The 26,560-nt window shown below is 41.7% G+C and overlaps 2 protein-coding genes across 2 annotated transcripts; both read left to right on the forward strand.

Moving 5' to 3' along the window:
• Positions 1-5,091: 5,091 nt before the first annotated feature.
• On the forward strand, positions 5,092-6,411 carry LOC133904632 (uncharacterized). Its single transcript, XM_062346101.1, has one exon. It carries the CDS (start codon positions 5,092-5,094, stop codon positions 6,409-6,411), a length of 1,320 nt encoding a protein of 439 aa, XP_062202085.1.
• Positions 6,412-12,774: 6,363 nt separating this feature from the next.
• LOC133904633 (uncharacterized mitochondrial protein AtMg00810-like) lies at positions 12,775-13,212 on the forward strand. The gene has a single exon (XM_062346102.1). It carries the CDS (start codon positions 12,775-12,777, stop codon positions 13,210-13,212), a length of 438 nt encoding a protein of 145 aa, XP_062202086.1.
• The last annotated feature ends 13,348 nt before the right edge of the window (positions 13,213-26,560 follow it).

Below are 26,560 nucleotides of genomic sequence, written 5' to 3' on the forward strand. Positions count from 1 at the left end.
CCAATAGTGTATCATTTTTGAATCGGCAATGATAACTTTTCTGTAGTAGTGTGCTATTTAAATTATTACTGATGTTTCTTTGCTAGAATCGGTAGTATGTATCACTGTCGGTTCATAACATGAACCAAAAGTGACATTAGTTAATCAAAAGACGTGCCTTAATAACTGAAAGTGATAATAGCTATCATTAATGGTTGTATTTAAGAACCAACAATGATATCTTAAAATTTGTATGTCTTCACGCATCCACCATCTAGCTTCTCCCGGGCGCCTTTAAATATTTTACACTCGATTGCTCAAGCTCTCACTTGATCGCTCTCTGGCTCTCCCCCTCTCCCCCTCCACATCTGCTGCTGCTACCACTGCCGCCTTCTCTGGCCACACCTCCCACATCCGCTCTGTTGCCCAGGAAGGAGGAGGAGGCCTGACCAACGTGGTCGTCAGACGAGGCTGAGACCTCGAACTCTGGTGACTCAGCAGGGTCCCCCTCTGAGGACGAGGTGTGGGACTTCTTCATCGATGATCCGAAGAAGCCCTGGTCGAGCTCGGAGGAGGAGGAGGCCAACGACGACGATGAAGGCAATGAAGGTGAGGACAAGATAATGACGGCGATGACGAGGACAACCACGACTTTTGTTTTTAGTGTACAATAATGGAGTTAGTCAGTTAATTATAGATTAGTGTGATATAAACTTAAATATTATAGAGATTAGTATTATAAAGCTCAGTTAAACTATTGCTCCACTAGTATATTTTTTATTTATTTTTGTCTTAGATTAAGTATTATTGTCAGTTCGTAGCTGAAAATGATAAGTATACAAATCGGTTATGACCAGCAGCGGAACGGCAAACTAGAGGAGAGCGGGGGAGAGAGTCGGCGATTGCGAGTGCTACGTCCCTAATCCGAAGCCCTGCCTCCTAGCGGCCCCAGAGTCCCAAACTCGCACAATCTGGGGTTCGTGCCAGGTGATTTGCATTGTGGGGTTCTTTGCTCTAGCTCGTCCGTTCTTTGCTGGTCTCTGAGTTGATTCCTTCTTCTGTTGGTTATGATAGGAAGCCCCCATTGCCCCACGGCAAGCCTGCCGCTGGCTGAAACTTGTGTCTACTGGATGCAGCTAAAGGTTGTTTTTTAAGGCTAGTACACATATATAGTATCTGTAAATCATAAGAGTCAAGTCCTTTTTTTATCTAAATGTTTGTTCTCTTGTGAATTTGTTGATGTACTTCCAATTATTAAGGTCAAGCTGAAACTGAAACTGGATTAGCGAATCACCCAACAGAGTGCTGATTTTGTTAAAATTGATGTGGTATGGACTTCGTCATGATTCATGAACTAATTAAGAAGCCGTACCTAATACGCTTTGCTCTTTGATCTTTTGGTAAATCCCTGTATATGTCTGTTATATTCATCTGGTTGTATACTGAAAATCAGAATAGAAATGGCAAGTTCATGGATGAGAAACCTTATGATTCATAATTATAGACTGAAAATCCCTGTATCTGTCTACTTGAGAATCCGAATCGTTTTTGTAGACTGTTAATTCAGTGGGTATATGTCACGCCACTTTGAATTTGTGTGGCCCAGCCCAAAATCTCAGTCCCAGCCCAGTCCATTTCTTCAGCACAGCCCAGCCCACTTCCCTCCCCCTCTCTCTCTCTCTGATAATCGGGCCCCACTTGTCAGCATCGTCGTCGCGTGCGCCCGCGCGCGCGTACCCCCGCAATTGCCACACCACCTCGCCCGAATTCGCCAGCACGTCTCCGCCCCTCGCATCCACGTCTCCGCAATGGCGCACGCTCCCCCTCGCCTATAAAGCCGCCCCTGCAGAGCACCACCGCCCCATCTCTCCATCCCGCCGAAACCACCGAGCGCCATTGCCGCCGCTGAACACCGCCAAGCGCCGTCCACTGCGTCTGAGCCCTCTCTGCCACGTCCGAGACCGCCATCAGCACCGCAAGGACCAGTGGAGAGCATTCCACCCCTCAATTTCGCTTCTCCGTCGCCGGAACCACCTTCCCGCCAAGCTCCGGTGAGTTTCGCTACCCTTCACCGTCGCCGGCCTTTCCTGCTGCATCCCGTGGCCATCTAACTGTCCCTTTGGCATCGCGGAGTCTCGAGGAAACTTCTCTGACCGCCAATTCTGCCCCTCCATCGCCGTAGACGAGATCCCTTCGAGCTTCGACCTTCGCCGTCGCTTCTCTCCGTCGTCAACCGCTGCCAAGACCTCTCCGGCTGTCGATAAGCCCTCGGAGACGAGTAGTGTGTCAGCTTACAAGACCAGGCATTCGAAGACTTTGAGCAACCTGCATTTGAAAGCAAGTGTTCTTGATCACTTTGACACCATAGTAGGATATTGTAGCTTTTATTTTCTCTAGATGCGTGCTTGTTTAATATGGAATCATATGGTTAGGGTTTTACTAGATTTTGTGTGATATTTTCTTGTAGCCTTTGAATGGTCATGGGAAATAAAAAGGGTAGCTGTGCTAGTGCTATCATGGTTGGAGTAAATATTAATCCCGACTGATGTTTATATAACAAGAATTTGGGTATGATAAATTTGTAGTAACATGGAAGGGATCCCAACTGGATGGCTAGTTAAGGTGGAGCTGCACAGCAGGGATTGTGTTTGTTCTCGTCTGGGATCCTAAGGACCGTTTTGTGAAACCTGTTACCCGGCATAACAGCACAACCACGAGGCCTATATGGGTACAGCCTGGCCAAATAATTAGTTGTCCTTCATATTCTATACACATCAATTGATGGTTAAGTGGCACAAGAGGGGGCTTCTGCAGTGGATGAAATCCCTGTTAGCGGTGAAACCTTAGTGGGTGCATATATATTTGGAGGCGATTTGTAACGGCCTTGTAGTGAGACACCAGCTCTACATCTCGGAAGTGTAAAGCAAAATAGGAATCACGACTCGTGGGTAAAATGTGCAAACTCTACAGAGTGTAAAACTGATATATCAGACGTGCTCACGGTTAAGAGCGGACTTGGACTTCTTCATAATTAGTGGGGATCTTGAATGGTTGGTTTTGGGTAGTCGGGTGGTGGAACCCCTGATGAGTCGTAAGCCAGATATGGGACATCTGGTGAGTCTGGTAGTCGGATAGAATTCGATGAGTTATTCCCCTTTATTGTTGGAGTCATAACCTAGTAATAGGGTTGCTAAGTCTTTTGGGTCTTAGTTTAGTTTGGCATAGTTTCAGTTATCTCGAGTCAAGCTTTTCCTTGTCATAAAGCCTGCATGTCATATATTTTTTCTCACTTGTTGAGTACTCTGTGTACTCACGCTTGCCTTCTTCTAACTTCCGATGTTGCTTAGAAGGTGAAGCTTTCAATGACTTTCTGGACGATGGTGCTGAGTTCTGGGTGAAGGAAGGCGTCGTCATAAAGACCATATCATAGGCTGGCGTTCCTCCGGACAATACATGTGGATGGATGGAAGTCCTACTGTTGCTGGAAGATTTATTAGTGTTTTCTTTTAAACTTGCGGGTCCTTTTGTAAGGAATATTTTTGTTATTAATGACACAATTTATGTTATTATTGATGATATCACTGTATGTATGAAAACTTGATTCAGGTATAAATATGAAATACATCTGATTTATTCTTGAAACTGGGTGCGACAGTATATTACCCCCGTATATGGCATAATTCCTCCAACATTATGGCACTCATTTTTTATTTGACTACAATATTTGCTAAAGATTTGGTGTGACTCCATGAAAACTAGATCATTCTTTTTGCTCCTAGATTAACCATGCTGTCAGGATGATCAAGGAGCCTAGCCCCTTAAATATCATTAACCATGCTTGCTCCCAGATCTCAGATATTTATCTTCAAAGTCTTCAACAATAGTTTTGATAAACTTTTTATCTATAGCAGTATTTTCTCCAATCTGAATATAATCATTCATAGCAACCGCTAGTACTCCATAAGTTAGCATTCGAAATACAACGGTAATCTTCTACGAAGGAGATAACCCAAGACGTCTAGCTATATCTCTCTTGTGCACAAAAATAGTGATCATGATTTTCTACAGCTCACTCTATATGAATAAATAAAGAACGAACCATTCTAAACCTGTGCAGAAAAAGAAGAATAAGCCATAGACAGGAGGATAAACAAAAAAGAGAACAAAAACATATGGAGTAACTACAAACTTACGTCGAAAGATAATTGAACTATAGGTAGAAGCCTTTAAAAAGTAGTTCTGGTATAGCATGCAATGCCTAGTTTCTCCATTGTAATAAATTAGCTGTTATCCAGGCATATAACCGTTATGTCGTGGAGCATTTACTAGCTCATATTGATTGTATGCTAGGTGTAGTGTTACTAAAATGAGTTCGTTGTCATTATCTGATGACGACGAATTCAAGAGAGATTGACGACTTATTTTGTTATGATATAGGAAAAATAATAAGACGAATAATTTGGAGAAACAATCAGGCAAACGGTTTTGCATATATGGACCCGTAAATTATAGCCGCTGGAAATATAGTGATTGAAAATATTTTTTATTTCTAGGATTCTAATAAATAGCGATATTGAAGGAGTCGGTTTGAACATGTAGAGAAATAGAATTTTTTTTTTAAAAAAAAGCTCTCTGTAGGAAGATACAGGGAGCGAGATATAAAGAGTTGGCTGAAGGTGTTTTATTTTTAGAAAAAGAAGCTGTAGATGGCTCATTTTAAGTATTCCGTTAAATCATATGCGTTCGAACATGTACTAAAATTTTGCAAACAACCGCGCCGTCTTGTGCTCGAACAGGGCCGCTTCCGCTGGCGTGATCAAAACCATCGCGAGCCGCTCGATCAGCCCTCGTTTTTTCCGAACGGACGGCTCTCCAAGACCCCCCGCGGCCCCACCGACTCCAAAACCCACCACCAACTTTTCAGAGAGAGAGAGAGAGAGAGAGAGAGAGAGAGAGAGAGAGAGAGAGAGAGAGAGAGAGGGCACCACCGCCCGCCTCCTCCACGCCGACGCCACCCTTCTCATCTGCCGCTGACTATATAAACGTCCTCTTCCTCCCCGCAACTCCTCAACCCCAGCCCTCCCGTTCGCTGCCCACCTGCCCCGCAGCGAAATGGAGCCCCGATTCGTGCCAGACGTCGGCGCCTTACCAGCGTTCGACGAGAATGGGGAGCCCCTGGGCTGTATCAAGTTCTCGGGGACAGGAGGAAGTCGCAACCGCTTCTACTACCTCAATGCCGACCGGGGCGACGAGGACGAGGAGGCCGTGGTGCTGGAGCCCGCGCCCGAAGACGAGGAGGCCGTGGCGCTGGAGACCGCTCCCGCGCCCGAAGACGAGGAGGCCGTGGTGCTGGAGCCAGCGCCCGCGCCCGAAGACGAGGAGGCCGTGGTGCTGGAGCCAGCGCCCGCGCCCGAAGACGAGGAGGCCGTGGCGCTGGAGACCGCTCCCGCGCCCGAAGACGAGGAGGACATGGTGCTGGAACCCGAGCCCGCGCCCGAAGACGAGGAGGCCGTGGTGCTGGAGCCAGCGCCCGCGCCCGAAGACGAGGAGGCCGTGGCGCTGGAGACCGCTCCCGCGCCCGAAGACGAGGAGGACATGGTGCTGGAACCCGAGCCCGCGCCCGAAGACGAGGAGGACGTGGTGCTGCAGCCAGCGCCCGCGCCCGAAGACGAGGAGGCCGTGGCGCTGGAGACCGCTCCCGCGCCCGAAGACGAGAAGGACGTGGTGCTGGAACCCGAGCCCGCGCCCGAAGACGAGGAGGCCGTGGTGCTGGAGCCAGCGCCCGCGCCCGAGGCCGAGGAGGCCGTGGCGCTGGAGACCGCTCCCGCGCCCGAAGACGAGGAGGACATGGTGCTGGAACCCGAGCCCGCGCCCGAAGACGAGGAGGCCGTGGTGCTGGAGCCAGCGCCCGCGCCCGAAGACGAGGAGGCCGTGGCGCTGGAGACCGCTCCCGCGCCCGAAGACGAGGAGACCGTGGCGCTGGAGACCGCTCCCGCGCCCGAAGACGAGGAGGACGTGGTGCTGGAGCCCGCACCCGAAGATCAGGAGGCCAAGCCCTCCTCATCCACCTCGTCGCCGAGGACCCCAAGCGGCGAGGAGCCCGCGCCTGAAGACGAGGAGGACGTGGTGCTGGAGCCCGCGCCCGAAGATCAGGAGGCCAAGCCCTCCTCATCCACCTCGTCGCCGAGGACCCCAAGCGGCGAGGAGCCCGCGCGCGCTGGAGCCCGGGCGCCTGGAGAACACGTGGTGCTGCAGCCCGCGCGGCAAGGGTTGGGTGCCTGGGCGCTCGCAGCAGCCCTCCTCGTCCTCGCTTGTGCCATTCTCTCTGGCCTGGGCCTCTACTCCCTGCGCGCACCCACCGCGACGCCTCCCGAGGTGAGCCAGACTCACACCCCGTGCCCTCCTCTCATCTCGACGCCTGCCGAGGATTAATTTGTTGGATGAATGGCGTTATCTGAATATGTTAGTTTTGCCTGCTGGTTTGATGATATGGCTGCGCCTCTGAATATAATTTGTTTGTGCTGTATGAGCGTGATTTGTTTATTAGATCGAAAATTCCGGTTAATGCAAATGAAACATGCATAATTTTCTAATGATTGCTGCGCCTCTTAATATAACTTGTTTGTGCTGTTCTGAGCGTGATTTGTTTATTAGAACGAAAATCCCGGTTAATGCAAATGAAACATGCATAGTTTTTCTAATGATTGCTGCGTCTCCTGACTAATAATACAACTCTACTTGATGGACCATTTGTAAAATTTGATAACAGTATGCATGTGAGTAATTCGATGTTTTTTTATTGCATACCTGATTACTTGTGTTAGTAATTCTTAAAAAATGCCGGTCATCTACTGTTGATGTAGAAACTGATTGATTTGATCTCTGTTTGACGTTCCATATGCTGCTAGTTTGGTTTTGTCCATCTGGTATAGGTTAGCACTATTGGTTTTTATATGTTTATCCAAAATTTGTCTTCCTCTTAAGTAATGTTCAACTGGTAAGATTTAATGAGGATCATGAATAGTTTTCTTTTACATGTCCAGTTGGTCCTTTAAGAAGGTTGTTAGACATGTTTCATCGATGTCTTTTACATGTTCTTGCATTATTGGGTCAGTCAAGCATATGTCTTGTATTAGTCAACCTATCAAGATTTCTTACAATAAACATGTGTCTGTAGTGTGTCAGTCAAGCCTCACACGTAGTTACCTTTTTATGAAACCAGTTCATCGATGAATTGCAGTAGCCGCTTTTGCTTCATGTTAATGAGTACTATAAGAATTCAGAAATTATGTGTACAGTTTGGTGCTTAGCTGCTCTGCATTTAGATGATATAACTACCAGAAATCAGGCTAGTGGAAAAGCCATACTGTGACATGTGACTTTGCATCATGGATTCAAATATGATTTTAATATGTGTTGATGTTAAAATTTGTTCAAAGTATAATAAAATTTTATCTATAGCTATAGTCCTATCGAATTATTATTGTTATCTTGGTTGCTTTGATCGGTTGATGCAGTAACAAGAGCACGGAATGCTTATGTTTTTTCTCTTATTCCAGCATTGAAGCGGACGCTGCTGATGTTGAAGAGGGTGTCAACTAAATCTGTAAGTATATATCATTGTGCGCTCCGAAAACGTAACCTGATGATTCTGTGCTATCCTATAATACTTGCTATTTGTACAATGGCATGCCATTCCAACTGAGTTATGCTACTGTTGTAATGATGGCAGGTACAGAAATTAGGATGATCCGTTGATGATTAGAAGAAATAATGACTTTCAGATGTGTGCAGCAAAAAGGGAAGCAAGCTACATAAGAAATCTTTTTGTAGTCTCTAATTGCGACAGAAACCACATACTATTCTTAGGTCACATAAGGCCATATGTGCCTGCCGCGTACAAAAAAAAAGTAGATGCAGATTGCCCAGTGTGTGGAACACCCTGTCCAAACTGGTTAGCGAGTGTGGGGGCGTGTATGCCCTCTGTGCGACGAACTTACGTTCTTTTTTGCAGGAGAACTAGCACGATCTGGTTGGTGATTTTGATATGCCGGTTTCTGAAACGTCTCTTGTTCTTACATTTACATTAGTTTAGGTTGTTTGGTATTTTTCTCGTGTGATATGCCTGCCTGCCTGCCTTATTTCTCGTTTGCGGTCTTCTGATAATGTGGCCGGATGCTTGTTTGTTTTTTTTTGTTGCCAGCTAAAAAAAATCGTGGCATGTTTATGCTGCCGCATTCTTTTTGAATTTTGTAGTTCGTAGGAGGATGGTGTTGGCAAAATGGGACCCTTTCAAGTCCGTATTGAATGGCATTTTGTGAAGTTGAGGCGTTTGGATTTAGGACCCATTTCTGGTTGCATTTTCCTACATTCCCAGGCTAAGGATTAGTGATCTTGAGGCGTTTGCTGCTGCTGTTCACGGCGACGGTGTTTGACGTGGGCGGGACTCTGACGGCCATCGGCGAGTCTCTGGGGTACCCGCAGCGCAGCATCGCCACGCTTGGTCTCCCTCATCAGCATCTGTAACTACCTAGGCCGCGTCGCCGCCGGCTTCGCCTCGGATCGGAGGCGCTCCTCGTGGCCGTCGTGCTCCTCCTCTCCGTCCCCGGCCACCTGCTCATCGCGTTCGGCGTACCGGGGTCGCTGTACGCGGCGTCGGTGCTGGTGGGGGACTTGTGCTTCGGCGCGGCGTACCCGATGATCCTGACCATCATCTCGGAGCTGTTCAGGCTGAGCTACTACTCGACGCTGTACAACGTCGGCAACGTGGCCAGCCCCGTGGGGTGGTACATCCTCAACGTGCGCGTCGACGGGCGCATGCACGACCGGGAGGCCGCGCGGCAGGGCGTCACGTGCGTCGGCGCACGGTGCTACAAAGCGGCCGTGACGCTGGCGCTCGCGTGGAGTTTTAGTATTTTAGAATATAATAAAATTAACTCTAAATTAAAAAATTTATAATTAATTAAACAAATATAAAATCAAGAAAATATATATTTGAATATGTATATATATATTTAAATGTATTATTTTGGCTAAGTATTTAAAATGCACTGAATTTAAATCTAAATTAATTCCTGCTTTAAATTGACTCATATGCATTTTGATTTTATTGTTTTTATAGTTCTTTGAGTAAAGATTTGAATTTGAATGTCTCTCAAATTCAAATCTATTCTTAGTTTCTTTTCACTTCAAATCCAATTAAATTCAAATCCTCTTCTAAAAGTCAGACCTTCGCATCCAAATCCATAATTCAAATATATTATTTGAATCCAAATTCAAATCTAAAATCAAATGTTCATATTTGAATTTACCCCATATCAATTCCAATTCATTTCTTTCCTCTCAGGCCACCTCCTTTTCTTTTCTCCTTGCGCGGCCCAGCAAACTAGCCCAACCGACCTTTCTTCCCCGCACTTGGGCTGCAAGCGCGCCCCACCAGCCCATCTTCCACGCCCCACAACTCGGCAGCCACGCACGCATGCTAGCCCGCTCCCGCTCGTTGAAGGATGAGGAGTGTGATAGTTGTCTTGTGGTCATGAGTGAGCTTGATGAGCTTCAAACTCTGCATGCTCAAGTTGTCAATCGGTTTGAGACTAATGAGAAGAAACTCTTTGAAGAGTAGTCTAGATCTACTCTCTTAGGTGCTTGCAAGAATTGCTCTTTGTTCACAAAAGATGTTAAGATGAAAGTCAAGCGCATAAAAGAGCTAGATTTTATATTAGATAGTTATGAGTATTCTAAGGATGTATAGCTGAACTGTTCTACCTGTATTATCTTCAAAGAAAAGCTCAGCTGGGTTAGAAGACAAGTGAAAAAAGTCATAGCCGAGAATGAGTATCTCCTTTCTCTTGTGGAGAAATGTTCAGAAGGCAAGGGAAAAATAAACCTGATTTTGGCTAAGACCATATGTGTGCAGATAAGGCAGGTTTAACTTTAGGGTTGGGTTTTGAGATAGTGGTTTACAATGAGGATGGTAAGACTGTTTTCACCACACCTACTTCCATTGAGGCTGAAAAGTCCAAAATTAATACCACATCATAACCCATCGAAAAGAAACTCACGCCACAACTCATCAAGAAGAAACTCACACCACAACCCACCAAGAAGAAATCCACATCACAACACAAGAGAGCTCCATAGCCTAAGATGAGGACCCATGTGAGAGAGTCTAGAGTGACTGGTAGTCGAGTTCCCGAGAGACGTTACCATTGTACCTACTATTAGAGAGAGAGTCACACAGTTGAGTTTTGCTTTTGCCGTAGGAGGGATGAGCGATGTAAGTAGGAATGGAGTACTCGGGACATGTAGTGCCCTTATTTTGGTGTACATAAACTTTTTTCTCGATCTTAAAGTTTCGGTGCTTCTTCTCCTCCAAGAGGTGGTGCTCAGTGTGGATCTTACCATGATTCATATGGTTTTGATTCACATGTAAGAGACTCTGAGTTACAGCATTTTGGCAGACCATGTTTCTCTATCGTGTCACTCTCCCTCAACGCATTAGTGTTGATTTGCATGTACATACTTTTACTGCTTTAGAACAAATGACACAGTACTGAATTCCTAAGAGGATTTTGTCTAACCCCGGTACTGAACCATCCACCTATTATTATTCTCATATGTAGATTGTAGGTGGAGGCCTGGAGTATAAGTAGCTCATCGATTTTGATTATTCGCACCATATGATTGGAGATGCATCATGATTCTCCAACCTCACCCTAACAAACCGACATGAGTACATCACATTCGGGGATGACAGAAAAGATAGAGTGAAGGCCAAAGATATGGTAAAAGTGAGTGAGAGTTTCACTCTCAAGGATGTAGTTTTGGTGAAGCATCTGGGATATAACTTGCTTTCTGTATCTTGGTTGCTAGATGAGGACTTGAAAGTGCGCTTCAAGCGCAATGCTTCTCGAGTTCTTTATTTCTAGGGCGATTTGATTTGCCAGATTTCTCGAGTAGGGAGAGTCTTTAGAGCTGATTTTTCTGAGTCTTTTGGTTTTCTTGATGCTTAATTGTTTAACCTTCTTCTAAGCTTTGGATGTAGCATAGGAGGCTAAGACACATGAGTTTTGATTTGCTCACTCGTTTGAGTGTCCTATGCTTAATCTGAGGATTGCTTAAGCATAAGTTTGAGAATAACCTTGTTTGTGCTCCTTGTTAACATAGCAAGATAGTTGCTACCTCTCACCCACTAGTTAATCTGGTGATGACTAAACGACCGGGGGAACTTCTATATATGGACACTATTGATCCATCCCGAGTTCGTTCAGTGAGTGGGAAGTGGTATGTACTTGTCATTATTGACGACTACTCTCGCTACTCATGGGTGTTCTTTCTTGTAAGTAAGGATAAAGTGTTCTCATACTTCTAGAGCTTAGCTTTGCGATTGTTGAGGAACTTCCTAGTGCATTAAAAGCAATTCACAGTAGTAATGGCACTGAGTTCAAGAACTATCTTTATTATACTTTCTGTCTTGAACATGGTATTGAGCATCAATTTTCTACCCCACGCATATCTCAGTAAAATAGCGTGGTTAAAAGGAAGAATCACATTTTGATGGAGATAGCTAGAATGATGTTTGATGAGCATAGGACTTCTATAAAGTTTTAGGCATAGGCTATTTGCACAGCTAGCTATATCTCTAATTGGATTTTCTTGCGCTTCATTTTGAATGTGACATCTTATGAGTTGTGCTTTGGGAGGAAACCGAAAGTTTCTCTTTTGAGAGTTTTTGGGTATTGTTGCTTCATTCTAAAGTGTGACAATCTTAATAAATTTGAGTCACGTTTTTCTAATGGGATTTTCTTGAGTTATTCTCTTTTTAGTCATTCTTACACGGTTTATAATCTTGATACTAACACCATCATAGAATCCTATTATGTGACATTTGATGAATCAACTTCATGTGCTAGTTCTGCTTTCGAGCGTGCATGTGACAAAGAGATTGGTGAAAGCATCTTCTTAGATGGTGACCTTTTAGCTCTCCATGAAGATGAGGATGATCCACTACTTCCTGCTATCACACCTACTTCAGAGCTGACTCCTGCTTCTTGCCTTCTTCTACACCAGCAGAGGATCCTATAGCCTCTACTTTCACTTTAGCTATTTTTTAGCCTGCACCAGCAGCATATGAGTGGGAGATTGTCTCACAACATGAGGCTCCTCGGCACATTTAGCGGAAACATTCCACACAGCTGATGATCGACAACCTTGGTGAGAGGGTAACAAGATCCAAATCTTCTCAACATACTCATTTTACAGATTCTGCATTTGTTGATTCTTTTGAGCCCTATGATGTTGGACACGTTCTTTCTGATTCAAATTGGGTCGATAAAATGCATGAAGAATTAAAAAACTTCAAGAGAAATCAAGTTTGGGTCCTTATAGATCCACCCCTTAACATTCATACTATAGACATCAGATGGGTTTTCAAAAACAAGTAAGGGAAGGATGGGTCTATAGTGAGAAACAAGGCTAGACTTGTGGTTCAAGGTTTCACTTAAATAGAGAGGATAGATTTTAGAGAGACATTTGCACCGGTAGCTAGACTAGAAACTATTAGGATTCTTCTTGCATTTGCGGCATCTCAACATTTCAAGTTGTACCAAATGGCAAGAGTGCTTTCCTAAATGGTTTCATAGAAGAAGAGGTCTTTGTCAAGCACCCCCCTGGTTTTCAGCACCCTAAATATCCGCATAGAGTGTACAAGCTTCAGAAAGCTCTGTATTGGCTTTAGCAGGCGTATAAGGCTTGGTATGATAGGCTTAAGTCTTTTTTCTAGAGCATGTGTATGCGATGGGGTTGGTTGATAAAACTTTGTTCACCCTTGGATATGGTAATGATTTACTACCTATTCAGATATACGTGGATGATATTGTTTTTGGTGGATCTTCGCATGCTCTTGTGCTCAAGTTTGCAGAAACTATAAGTAAGGAATTTGATATGTCAATGATAGGTGAGATCAACTTCTTCCTTGGACTTCAAATAAAACAATACAAGCAAGATACATTTGTCTACCAGACGAAGTACACTAAGAATTTACTAAAGAAATTTGACATAAGTGACGCGAAGCCCCTAGCGACACCAATGGCTACCTCGATCATGCTTGATCCGGATGAAAATGGAGAGAAGGTAAACCAGCGGGAGTACAGGAGCATGATTTGCTCCCTCCTATACCTGACGGTGATAAGACCTGACATTCACTTTGTCGTCTACTTGTGTGCCCGCTTCTAAACATCACCAAGGACACCTCACCACCCAGCGGTGAAGCGCATCTTGAGGTATCTCAAACACACCCTTGAGTATAGTCTTTGGTTTTTTGCATCTTCTTCTCTCTCTTTATAGTTTTTTGGATGCGGATTTTTCTGGTTATAGAATTGATAGGAAAAGTATCTCTGGTACTTGTTATTTTTTGGGACTTGTCTTGTGTGTTGGTTGTCTCACAAATAGTCTAGTGTTACACAGTCAACTGCTAAAACTAAATATGTTGCTGCTGCTAGTTGTTCTTAGATTTTGTGGATAGTTGCTACCTTGAGGGATTTTGGGTAAGACTTTAAGAGTGTGCCACTTTTATATAACAATACTAGTGCCATCAGCTTAGCCAATAACCCAGTCAATACTTCAGAAGTAAACACATAGATGTGAGATTCCACTTCTTACGAGATCACAATAAGAAGGGAGATTAACTTGAGATACATAGATATCGAACACCAACTTAACGACATCTTTACCAAGGCTCTAGATGTAATAAGAAATGTGTCATAAATATATCAGATACAAATTTATTTAGGGATTTCTCCGTATGTATGTATTTCAACTGTATTAGTGTTGACAATTTCAGAATAAGCAAAATACCATTTACAATATAATCTCGCCTTATATTCATCTTTACTTAGACTCTATGTCTCTGCCCTAGCTCAAAATTGTTCCTGAATCCGTTATTGAGTAGGCCTGTGTGGAGCTCCATTTTGTTTGTGGTGCAGCTATGCGAACAATGGTAGTGCTTGGGGTTGGGGATGTGAACAGGAGGGATGGGGTTGGAGGGTTCTGCTTTTTTTTTTACCTCTTGCTAATTGTTGGTTGCCTTGAGGAAGAAGACTAAAAGAGGATGCTTATATAGTTGGTGGGAGAAGAGGAGGGCGGCACTAAAAGGGATAAGGAATTCTTGTAGCATGAATACCACATGTATTTGCTTATATTCTTTTGCAAGGAATTATGTGAACTATCTTGTCTTGCTTCCTAACCATGCCAAGCTTATGTCAAAAAGATAATTAGAAGCTTAAGACAAAAGTTTCGGTCATACATAACTTCTTCTAAGTTCATATCAAAGTGCAATGATAAGTATTCTTATAAAGAAACAGTGTGAGAATGCATACTTCCTTAATCTTTTACCAATCACTATTACTCAGCTCTTTTCTCATTACTTTGACTTCTTCACATTTAGCATTTTCATCAAAAGATCAAAAGTAGTCAAGAGAGTTCAACAATGACAAGATTTAATTAATGTTTTCATTTGATTTAAAAAATAATGATAAAAACTACACAATTACACATGTAGATATGGAAGTGCGAGAACTCCCATGTAGCATAAGCATTGACTTCAAATGTCACATATATATAAGATATAATGCCCATTACTTTTGTTTCCAATTTTTGAACCACAGAAAAAACAAAAACAAAAATAAAAATAAATACATTACAATGATTTCAGGAACTGCCTCTCTAAATAATCTTCCCAAAAATTTCTTTTTCCAAACAGCAATGCGAAGGAAACAATTTACCTCTAAACAAAAGAAAGAAATTTTCAAAAAAAAATTGCTCCCTTCAACAAAATTATCAATGAAATGAAGGGAGAAAAGGAAATGTGTTTGAATTATCATCATATGTTCTTTTAAATACAAGCATGAATCATGATGAGCATATCCTAAATATGAAAAGTCATGATACAAGGCATATCATAAAAGAACATGCCGATGAATTTAAATGAACAAGCATCTCATACCATAAGTAAGCATGAGTGTATAAAGTAACTCACAAAGTCGGTGAACATGCTATAATGTCCATCAAGTCTCTTGAAGGCTATCATGAGGTTATGAAAACCAGCCAAGTCTTGATTACATCAAGCAAATAATCGAGATCTATCAAGCTTTTGTTCTCTATCCCTCATTTAAAAAAACTATACATTTTTATTCGAAAATTTGTGGAGCACTAGATTATAGCATCCTCTACACCACACTTTTTTTTTCAGAATTTTTCATGACTATTTCGATATGTTTGGAAGGTTGAGAGTATTTTAATAGTTTTTTAGAATTTTTTTTCAGTTTTTCCCTAGCCACGGCTCGGCCAGGCAAGGCGAGTGAGCACGTATGTGTGTTTTTCTAGTCCTCATAAGCTAAGGAGTGAAGGAGAGAACTCCTTTTAAGTTGATATCTCTCTATCTCTAATAGCAATGTGAGACTAAAGATCCTCATTTCACATGTTGGGCTTTTAAGATTAATTATTAGAAATTTATTCATATATAATGGGCCAAGCCTATATATTCTAACATACCAAGCTATCCATGGAAGAAGTAACAGGACATAAATCAGCCCAAACAATAAAGAAAAAAAAAGGGATGCTAAGAAGAAAAAAATGGTTATAGAACATGTCCTTCCCCTATCTAAATTACTTTTTGATAATTTTTGAAAACTTCTGAACCTATTTCAGACATTTACAACAGCCAGTACAGATATGTGATTTTTTATTTTTTATTTTCTAAATAAAAATATTATAAATATATGTGTCTATTTTGAAATATTGTAGATATATGCGTATGTTGCCCGTTGTATGGACGATAAGTTTAAAAATAAAAAATAAGCCTAGTCAGATTTAAAAATATAAAAATAAAAATAATCCAGACATTCGTGTCTCTTGGCGGACCTCCACAAAATGGGCCCAGATTAGATCATCAGGCCCAACTGCCCAACTATAACGATTACTAGGCCAGGCCCATAAAACGTTTATCAGGTCTCGCACTAATACTGGCCGAGCTGAGAAACCCAGATATTCTTGCCCTCTATGTCTCTATTCTTTTTTCTAGAAAAAAAAAGTCATTTGCCTCAAATAAAAAAAGAAAAAAAAGCTCTTCTTGCACTTCATCTCGGAAAAAAAAAGGGTAAACAGCTCAAGAACATTGCCGTATTTCAAATGTTGGTTCGCTCACGTAGACTCAAATATATACTAGTAGTAAATTAATTACTCTTCCTACGGTCATATAGTCTGGTAGAAATGTTCAAGCTAAGTCATCAGGGTTGACAGTCCAGCTCTATTTCTCTTTTTATTTTTTGGGAACTACTGCGTAATTTATTAATTCCGATTTGTAATTCAGGGGCATGAGTTTGAGTTTCTTTTTCTTTTCTTTTTTTGCGAACAGGTATGAGTTTGAGGTAGGTTAGGTTGAGAATCATCGGTTAGGCATGCATTTGAGACGGCGTCTTCGCCGACGATGACGTTCAGTTCAGATGTACAATAGACTCTTGCTTGCATGCGTCGTCGATCTGAGCCTAACACTGTAAGTAGTTAGGTTGGTTTCAGTAGAAAGGGTCCTATGCATGCATGGTGACGGCCGAATAGGCTCCCACCATGTACGTACATGCTGTCTCCCTGTGTTTTCCATTTGTAGGGTTTCTCCAAGACTATAACAAATACAGGTGTAATTTTCACAGGAATATATAAAGGTGTAAATTTAACCCTTTTTTGCCATCATGTACATGCATGTAGCTTAACACACAAGGCACCACAATTAATCCGAGGCACATCTCCAATCCGACGGCAGCAATTCCTAGCCACTCTCTTTGGCCACAAAAGAGTATTGTTTTGGTTATGTGTAATCAATACATTTAAACTTTGACTATCATTATCTTTTTAAACATTTTTATTTAACTTTTTGAATATGATATCACTAGATTTGTCTTGAGAAGTAGTTTCAAAATATTACAAAATTTCTATATTTTATACTAATAATTAGTGGTAAAGGTAGTCTATTGGTGACCGTGTTATTATCTAAAATGACTGATACCGGAGGGAGTAGCTACTAGTGGCTGTACGTATCATCAGCAAGTCAATGGTGGCGATGGAAACAAATGGTGCCATCAATATCAGTATCATTGCTTTGCCCACCACCAAGCCAATGAAAACAACGTACTGGTTCATGCTGCATGGCTCCTCCTTCAACTGTCATTCCCTTTATTTATTTTTCCATTTACATGAAGCAGGAATCGCCATACGGTGGTGAATAATTCATTCCCGGACACTCGTTTACTAGATAGTTAGGAACTCCGAGCCCTTGTTCCGAGTCAAGTAGCAAAGCTAAAGGTTGGGTGAATTATAAAAAATGGAGATTTTAGAAATTTCCTTATGAACGGAATTTTCATGAGTTAGGAGCTGCTCTTTTGTTTCGTTTGCCAGAATGGCTTGTTAGCGCGTTTCTTGATGAGCAACATTATCGTCCTTTGTACCTTTCAACATTTCTTTGACTTCTAGTGCTATTCTTCCTTTGAAAATCCGTTTGATTCTTTTCGAGAGTTTCCATTTTTTTCATGTGGAATTTTTACGAATGCACAAGTTTGGAAGAATTATCTCTCCTATTTAAAATGTTTGCTAATTTTCTATCATCATACGTGGTGCGTGCTTGCGTCTCCCACGTGGACCCGCATCCGTGCCTCCACGTACACTCCCGCCCCACAGCGTCCTATGTTTCGCCACGTGTAAAGCACGAGAAAAAAAAAACTAGTAACTATTTAATTTCCCTTGCTCGATCATGCATGCAGTCTTCAAAATGAAAAACTGAGACCGACGGCATACAGCACGTAAGAGATGATGGAATGGTAGGGCCGGGGGTGCATGCACCTGCACGTATGATAATCTTGTTAATTAGTTGATGACCAAAATGGCACGAATAGAAAAAAAGAGAACGTATATATAAGACCAAAGCCAACCCAAACCGCCCATATTGGTCTGAATCGGCAGCAAGCCCTCGTCGTACTGGAAAAAAGAAGTTAATTTAAACACACAACTCTCATTTAATTGTAGTTAAATTTCTCCAAATGGCGTGGTTATTCGACACATGTCTGCATTCGTGACGAAAGAAAGCTAGCCCTAAAACTTGACTAAGCAAACTGAACCCTCCCTATATACACACGCAAGACGCAAGCATCTCATATCTCATTGTCATTTGACTTTAACAATGTATTTTTTGGAAAGGCGGTTTGACTTCCCATCATACATGAGCACCACTATGAACTGTAGCATATCAAAATCGTATCATATTCTTTGGGTTTTTCACTTGTGCACGAAATTGATCAGCTGCTTGTGGCTGTGTGTGGCTATCCCCTCAATGCAATTGATCATCATGGATTGGGAATGCGATATGGGCGGGGACGTCTTGTCTCGTGTTGTCCCTGCACTTTTCTCTTCTTTCTTCGCTCTTGGCAGCTAGCTAGCTAGTGCACATCATCTTCTGGCTCTCCATCTGGACCACCAGTTCAATTGACCCGGACCAATGCAAGTGGCCGATTCTTCTTTGCTATCGCCGTGCCATTGCTCATACTTATTCGATGAGAACTAAATAATTAATGAATATCATGTTGTTAATCTGACACGATAAGTTTCACAATTATTATGGAATAAATAAAGGATATATCGATATTTCAGATAGTTCATCATATTATATAAAAAAATAATATATGCCTAGATTAATAAAAAGTCTTCTGCATAGCTAGAAAAAATATAATATAGAAATATTACACTCGGAATTTCCAAGTGTAATACGACTTCTCTACTCCGACTATATAAAGAGGAGAGGAGGTACGTCAAGGAAGAGGGCCAAGGCCAGAGGAAGATCTTAAGCCAGTGATCTTTGAGCTAAATCAAATTTCTGGCAAAGAGTCAATAAATAATACAGAGTCAGTCTAATCAAATAGGAGCAAGAGTAATTTATTAAGATTCATGATAGAGTGATATCACGATGGGATTCATGAGACAAGGGCTTTAGTATTTAAAATATAAAAAAGTTCGTCAAGATACTCGTGATTAGATATAGATACATCCCTATTATATTTATTTTTTTTAAGATTAATCAAAACGAAAAATGATATAAAGCAATTATTCTAAAAGAGATCTTAACCTGTATAAAATCCTATACCTCTTCTTCAATATATACAGTTAAAAATATATATCCCTATTTTATATAAATATTTATATAATCAATTTTACCGATCACCGACAGGATTTGAAACTCCATCAAACACTACGTACGAGATAATGACTTCCACTCTAAACACCATCAAACTCTACGTGTTCTCGCAATAATTTCGTGAAGAGTCCCATCGCTTCCATCAAACACTACGTACGAGATGATGATTTCCACTCTAAACACCATCAAATTCCACGTGTTCTCGCAATAATTTCGTGAAGAGTCCCATCGCTTAATCCCTCTATGATCTCCACTCATGATATGTCAAATTCCTGGGTTCCAAACAGAGTCCTAAAAGTACTAGTCAGTTGTCGTTGGAGCTGTATGGCTTATACTTTGGCGGGTGTGGTCCCACGTTTTAACTCTCCGACATCATCAAATGGTCAGCTCTTGTTACATGACCGGCTATAAATCAAATATATATGTGTCGATCAGAAGCTAACCACTTTGATCCATGTGGCGGTGTACAAGCTTAAAGTGGTCGGTCTTTGTTTAAGCGAAGCAAATGCAGGCTATATATGGGCGGTGACACAACTACATAATATATTATCAGGTAGAAAATCATTATTAGTGATAGGTATTAAATTATTACTAGCTATTTCATATTGATAGTCACTAATTATTAATGTTGGTTATGAAACCGATACTAAAAATCATTATCACTGTCGATTCGTGACTCCAACCGAACCAACTAGTAGTGGGCCCTTCGCACTCCTGCGCAGCCACCGCGCCGTCTCACATGCGTCGTCGCTAAGCTGCGCGCCACCTCGCCCCGCCGGACCTGCTCCCCACCGACCTGGTCACCACCGTCACACCCTTCGTGCTCCAGCGCAGCCGCCACATCATCCCATGTGCGCTGCTGCTCGGCCGCATGCCACCTCGCCCCGGCCGGACCTCCTCCCCGTCGGCCCAGTCGCCACAGCTGTCGTGCCCTTTGCGCTCCTACCCAGCCGCCGTGTCATCCCGCATGCGCTGCCTCTCGATCGCGCGCCACCTCACCCCAATCGGACCTTCTCTCCATAGGAAAGCTCCATCGGATCCCGCCACCTCTCTCTCTCCATCCCTCCGGCTTCCCTCCTGCGCCTCCCTCTTCCTCCCCTCAGGCCTCCTCTCTCCGGCACCGTGCCGCTCAATTGGCCCAGCAAGCCGGTCTCGTCGGTGCGTCGCGCCTACGTCGTCACCGAGCCGACCTGGCCAGCCTCCTCCCTTTCTCCCTTCAGCCTACTCTCTCTTCGGCCTCATCCCTCTCTCCCTCTGATCTCTCTCTTTTCTGTGAGCTGCACAAATAGAGAATCCAACCTTATCCTTGACCTCCTTTGTCTCACCCCATGTGGAGCCCCACCGGTCACTGACCTGCGAGTCACTAAAACATAAGAACATTACAGACAATAGACATTCAAAAGCAGCAATTTACTCACCTTAAAATTCAGATTGTCAAACAACTATTAACTTTTACAATTCTAATTATAACGATCCAATTTTTCACATTCACAATCTATTTTTTACAATATCCAGTTAAAATAAATAGGATCCAAGAGAGTAGATTCGTACGGGTGCCACAAAGTTAGACTAGCCACTGTTTTTTATAGCCAACGTACGTCAATACGTCATCATCACGTATATATCCGTCCACATGGAACGTGTAAAGTAGAAGGGACAGATGCTCGTTAGGCGCTCTCGCTATCTATCTATCTATCTATCTATCTATCTATCTATATATATATATATATATATATATATATATATATATATATATATATATGCTTTCTTACACGATCTATCTCACTTGGAGAATGAAAGGCACGCTGCTGGTCTCGGTCTAGCTGTCGTCGGCGTCCTGTATGCCAGCGCCTGCGATTAAAAAACAAAAAACAAAGAAAGAAAAAGAGACATAACGATGCGCATGTCTCTCTCCTGTCACAGTGATGCAATCTAGCCAGGTTTTGGTTTTGGCAGTTCCCCGGCCACTGATTTTGTTTTGTCGATTACAAGGAAGACTCACGCGTGTACAATATACATCGTCCACACTTTTTTAGTGCTTTTAAAAAATCCGGGTAGTAAAAATTTTTCCATCTGATTTTTTTATTAAGATACATATCCAACAAGAAAGCAAGCGCCTTTTATTTTCCCAGAACAGATAGGAGGACACATGTAGATGAGGGCCTGGGTTTATATATCTTCCTTGTTGGAAATGCTCTAGCTAGTGATGGATGCAGTTCTGCAAATTTGCAACATGATTAGCGAAACGACGTAGTAATTGACTTGCAAAATGTTTCATCAGTGCCATAGGTGCCAAATGTTTCATTAGCTTTGAGTAGTAGCATCTCCAACTCCAATGACTGACATATATAAGCCATTGACTCGCAAAAGGAAAAAATCTGACATATATAAGCCATTTGGCAACACTTATCACATGTTTTTTTTCTTCTTACCTACACACAATGTCATTCCTTATCGCACCTGACACCTGTCTATGCTTCGAGTTAGCTTGATGAGCCTTTTTTCTAGAAAAATTGAGCATACAGAAGAATAAACTAGCAACAATTTTTTTAAAAAAAAGAAAAACAAGGAACGTCTGCTTGTAAAGAAATCGAAAAACACTAGTGTGTATATATATATGATAAAATAGCACATCATCATATATTTTTTTTTTGAAAGGGGTAAGAAGTAGAATATCCCCTAATCTCACATGTAGGCCAGAGACGAGCAAGGTCTACTAAGATCATCTCCAGCAGTGGCTGCAAATTCACAGAGGCTGACAGCGGGACCGAAGAGAGAAAGAGAGAGTAGAAGGTAGGAAATGAGGTAGCTGCTGGAGATAAAAAAAAATAAGGAATACTGTAATAGTAATAGGAGATGCTGTAATAGTATTTTTGAAAATAAAAATTTAAGATAGCTGCTGAAGATGACCTAACCGATCAGCCTCATTTTTATTTGAGGTCTAGCACATCATCATATCTTATCCCTTCCAAAGTGCACAAGTCCAATCGGCAAAGACAAAGCTCGGTTCGCACATCATCGTATATATCCCTTGCCAAAGTGCACAAGTCCAATAGGCAAAGACAAATCGGATGCATGATTTAGCAAATATTATGATTTGAATGCTATGTTTCAAACAATTAATGCTCTTAGCTCACTTAATCTCATGCTGCCACGTCATGATTGGCATGGGCTTGGCAATCGGGGCAGCTCGGGCCAACAAAACAAGCGCCCACGATCTGCCCGCACAAACGAACTTAAAAAACTTTGGCCGGCTAAAATTTTTCAAGACATAATTAAAATTTCATCTCCAACTAAACGGAGACTAAATTCACAGCCAAGATCAAAATTTGGCTTCACCTGTTGAGGCCAGTAACCAAACACGCTCTTGATATCTAGTGTAGAAGGTAGGCCACGGTGGTGTGTACGCTAGAGGCAGTGCGCGTTGACCTTTTGTTCTGGCAGTTGACGTGGGCGCCTGAGGAAAATGGGTGGGGTACGCACCTTGTGGGCTTTGAGATTTCAACAACACAGAGAGATTTCAGCCACGGAAAGTGGCACGGTTGTTGTGTCGCTCTAAAGGTGATCAAGTGCGTCAGGTTAAATAGGCTGGCTTGAGGTATGATCATTTCGGCTCAACCTAGGTACAATATGGTATGATGGTTATCAGGCTAGGTCAGCACGTCACGACGGTTTGAGTCGTGTTTGGGTCGGAGCCGTGACACGACACGACTTATTTAATTGTTTCTATTTTTATAATATGTTATATAATATATTTAGATCTAATAATATATAGAATATGTGGTGTAATGGTAGTGTGTTTGACTTCTAAGCAGAAGGTAGTGTGTTTGATTTCGGAGAAAGCAAGTTTTTGTGTTTTTTTTCCCATTTTTGCGGGTTGATGGGCTAAAAAAAAGTCATCGAGCCTACCGTGCCGCGAGCGAACACGACATGACCCGGTCTTAAGTGGGTCATGACGGGGTTGGAATCGTGGCATATGGGTCGGCATGATAGCTAAATGGACCTAAACGGGTCGTGCCTAAACGAGTTGTGCCTCAATAGACCCATGCCATATTGGACCGAGCTATCTATTTGACCACATATGTATCACTCTGTGTGGTCTATGCCTCTATAATATATTTTTAACCTAGAAAAATAGAAGTATCTACGAATAAGGAGAATCAGTTGCCCTCAAACGTGTTAGTGTGTGAAACCTGCATAATAAAAAAGAGAAGCGATTTTCTTTTCACACGAAATGAGATTAGCCTACATTTAGCCAGTGTGACATGCATGCGTGTAAATCTATTCTTGATATATATCTCCACGCACAACTATATAACATATTGCTACAGTGGCATCACATAACCGACATACACGTCGTCTATTCTGAAAAGCACTGGGTTGTCAAATGCAAACATTATTTATTAGTGGTCTACGCAGAAATAAACATCAACACGTAGAATTATTCTTCTTTCTTTTGAGAATCGAAGTTTATTATGTAGAGGAATGACACGATACAAAAGATATCACACACAATACTATAGGGGAGAATGTTAATATGAAGGAGCGCGCTTCTCGAATCCTAGGAGATTTTGCATGCTGCGACAACAAGTTATAATGCACAGGACCGAATGCACGATGGACCACCGTTGGAATTGCTTGTGCCCTGTACCTTTGGAATTTCTCTACCTTGGAATTGCTTCTAGTGTTTTACGCAAACATATTCTCTCGATCTCTAGCTGGGTATATACGCAACCCAAGGGATGAGAATTTTTTCTGCACACTGCACATGGCTGCCATCCTAGCGTGTCTCCCTTCTATGGACCATAGGATCAACCCATGCATTGAGAAAATTGACCTTATACTACCTCATCCACTTTCATTTTATTTATTTCTTTCTTTTTTACATTTCGTAGTTTAACGATCATGTGCTTATTATTAGTTCATTGTTCCAAAATTATAGGTAAGTGTAGGACTGAGATAGACGACTAGAGAATATGAATATAAATTTTATAAATTTCTTGTGAAATAGATGACCTACTTCTTATTCACCCAACGCATCTTAAGAAGAAATCAGTACAAAGAGCAACGCAGTAGAAATTCAGGCTTAACCTAGAAGTTCCGATTCAAAACCAAATTTGAGAATCCAATAAAATGTGTGTCTCATGGTTAGAATCGAACGCTAGGTTACACAGCAAACCAATTCATGACTCAACCCTATAAAAAATTTGCATCTTTATAAGAAACACCAACAACTCAAGTAGATAATCATTGCGTGAAGAAAACCTTCAAGTTGATGGATTAGAGGCAAAGGAATTCAATATCCAATTTTATACTTTTGTATATGAATTTTATACCTCTAAAACTAGAAGATTAACTCTAACAAGGTATAAAAATTCAGCTTAAGCGCGACAACGAAAATCGCAACTGAGATCGAAAACTTGCAAAAAAAAAAACATAGGAACCAATAGAGCAAAACTAGAAGAGGGAAATTAAAGCATATGCAAAAATATAAACTTCATTACTCAAAAAGCTCAGCCCTATTTTAAATAAATTATAAGATTTTTCTCTCAAAACTTATATATTTTATATAGGCTAAGCATTCATCATTCCTCTATTCCAAAACCTTAACACTATGCTCTTAAATGAGTGGCACAAGGGATTTAAATGTTTGATTCAAACTCTCTTATAACTCTAACTCTCTATTTATAGGTTTAATAAATTTGACCTCTAAATTTCCTACCTTGTTACCAAAATACTCCTCTTTTGCATTACACTCGTACCTACCATAAAGGTATTTTGATCTATTTCTTGCTTCATCTATCGAACGGTCGTGACGTCTTTACGACTTAGCTTCGTCTCAACGTAAGCTTCGTGATGATGTCTCATACTCCTTCAATCATCTTATAATTTAGTTTTGAGACCAATCATAAAACTATCTGCATAGTGCTCATAGTTTGACGGGCGGTAATCATATGTAGTTAGGAAAATGGAGGGTTAAGGTGAGGCGTCTAATCTATGTTCTCATGGCCCAGAGCGAGCAATCATTCCTGGGTAAATCGATGTGTCCATCCAAAGCTTGTACTGTTATTAGTTTAATGGCTTGGCTAAGATCACCATCAAGAGTAGTAAAACACAAGCACATAGACACGCTTTGCTTTAAATAATGCCTTGGACTTTTGGATCTTGTATGGCCACGTTTGGAGCCTTGACTGAGAAACCGAGCGCCAATAGTACATACCAATATTATTTAATTACGTGACCTCCCATTTTGTCTTGCTCCATATTCTTCTTGTTCCTTAATACAGAAGTTATGTACACCCAAGTAGCTTTAGTTGTTTGAGTAAATACTAATATAGTTTGTGCGAATTGTAATTGCTCCAACAGTGCTACTCCTATTTTATATGCTTCAAAATAATCTTACTATTTAAAATCTGTTAAGGTTACTTTTCCGTGAAAATACAACACCGACTCTTTCGTCATTACGTTGAGCCTTCACATGACCCGATCCTGTGTAATTGTTTTTAAACCTTGAATCAGATTATTATGACTTTTGCAAACTGAGCATATTTCCAGAAGAAGAATTACCTCGTTGTTAGTTCCTTGTAAAGTAAGCCCTCCAATGGAATCCATGATGAAATATGTGGATGTTGCCGGTCTAGCCAGCTAGCTGGGAATGAAGTGCAAGGTAAAGGAAGCAAAGGCATGAACTATTCCAATTCCCAACCGAAACAAGAAAAATATGTTCTTCTATCTCTGATCTAGCTGCCCTCATATGCATTCCAGCTGGGTTTTACTTAACTAGCAAGCCGATTAGAGATTATCTCCGCTGTTTGTTTTTTTAGAATATCTTGTGGTCATTGGACTGAATTAGCAAGTCATTGAAGATGTCTCAGAGTCGGTCAATAGGTGCGGTTTTGTGGTTTTAGCTGGAATCAAATGCGCATGGGGTAACAATTTCAGTTATTTAATTGGGTCAGGTTCCCGCTCCCCAAATTTACGTTGTCAGTATATTGGCAGCGCATTTGACCTGCTCATTTAACTCAACCAAGTGCAATGCCATTCATGTATATTAATTCTGTGTATTTCTTCTTTTTAATCACTACTATAAAACATTACATATGTAGCACCTTATCAATATCAGTTTAATAGTAATCGACACTAAAAACGTATAAGTGCTAGTTCTTAAACTCCTACGCGCGAAAAATAGCTCAGCAGATAAGAACCGGTACTGTAGTGACATCAGTGTTTGTTCTAGCTATGAACCGGTACTGATAATTGTTAATGTCATAGTTTATTTTAAAAAATTCATAATTTTTTCATACGAAGTTGGATGGGGAAAAACTTTATATGAAAATTATATCTCTTGAT

This window comes from Phragmites australis, chromosome 22 (assembly GCF_958298935.1).
Source record: "Phragmites australis chromosome 22, lpPhrAust1.1, whole genome shotgun sequence".
Lineage (NCBI taxonomy): Eukaryota > Viridiplantae > Streptophyta > Magnoliopsida > Poales > Poaceae > Phragmites > Phragmites australis.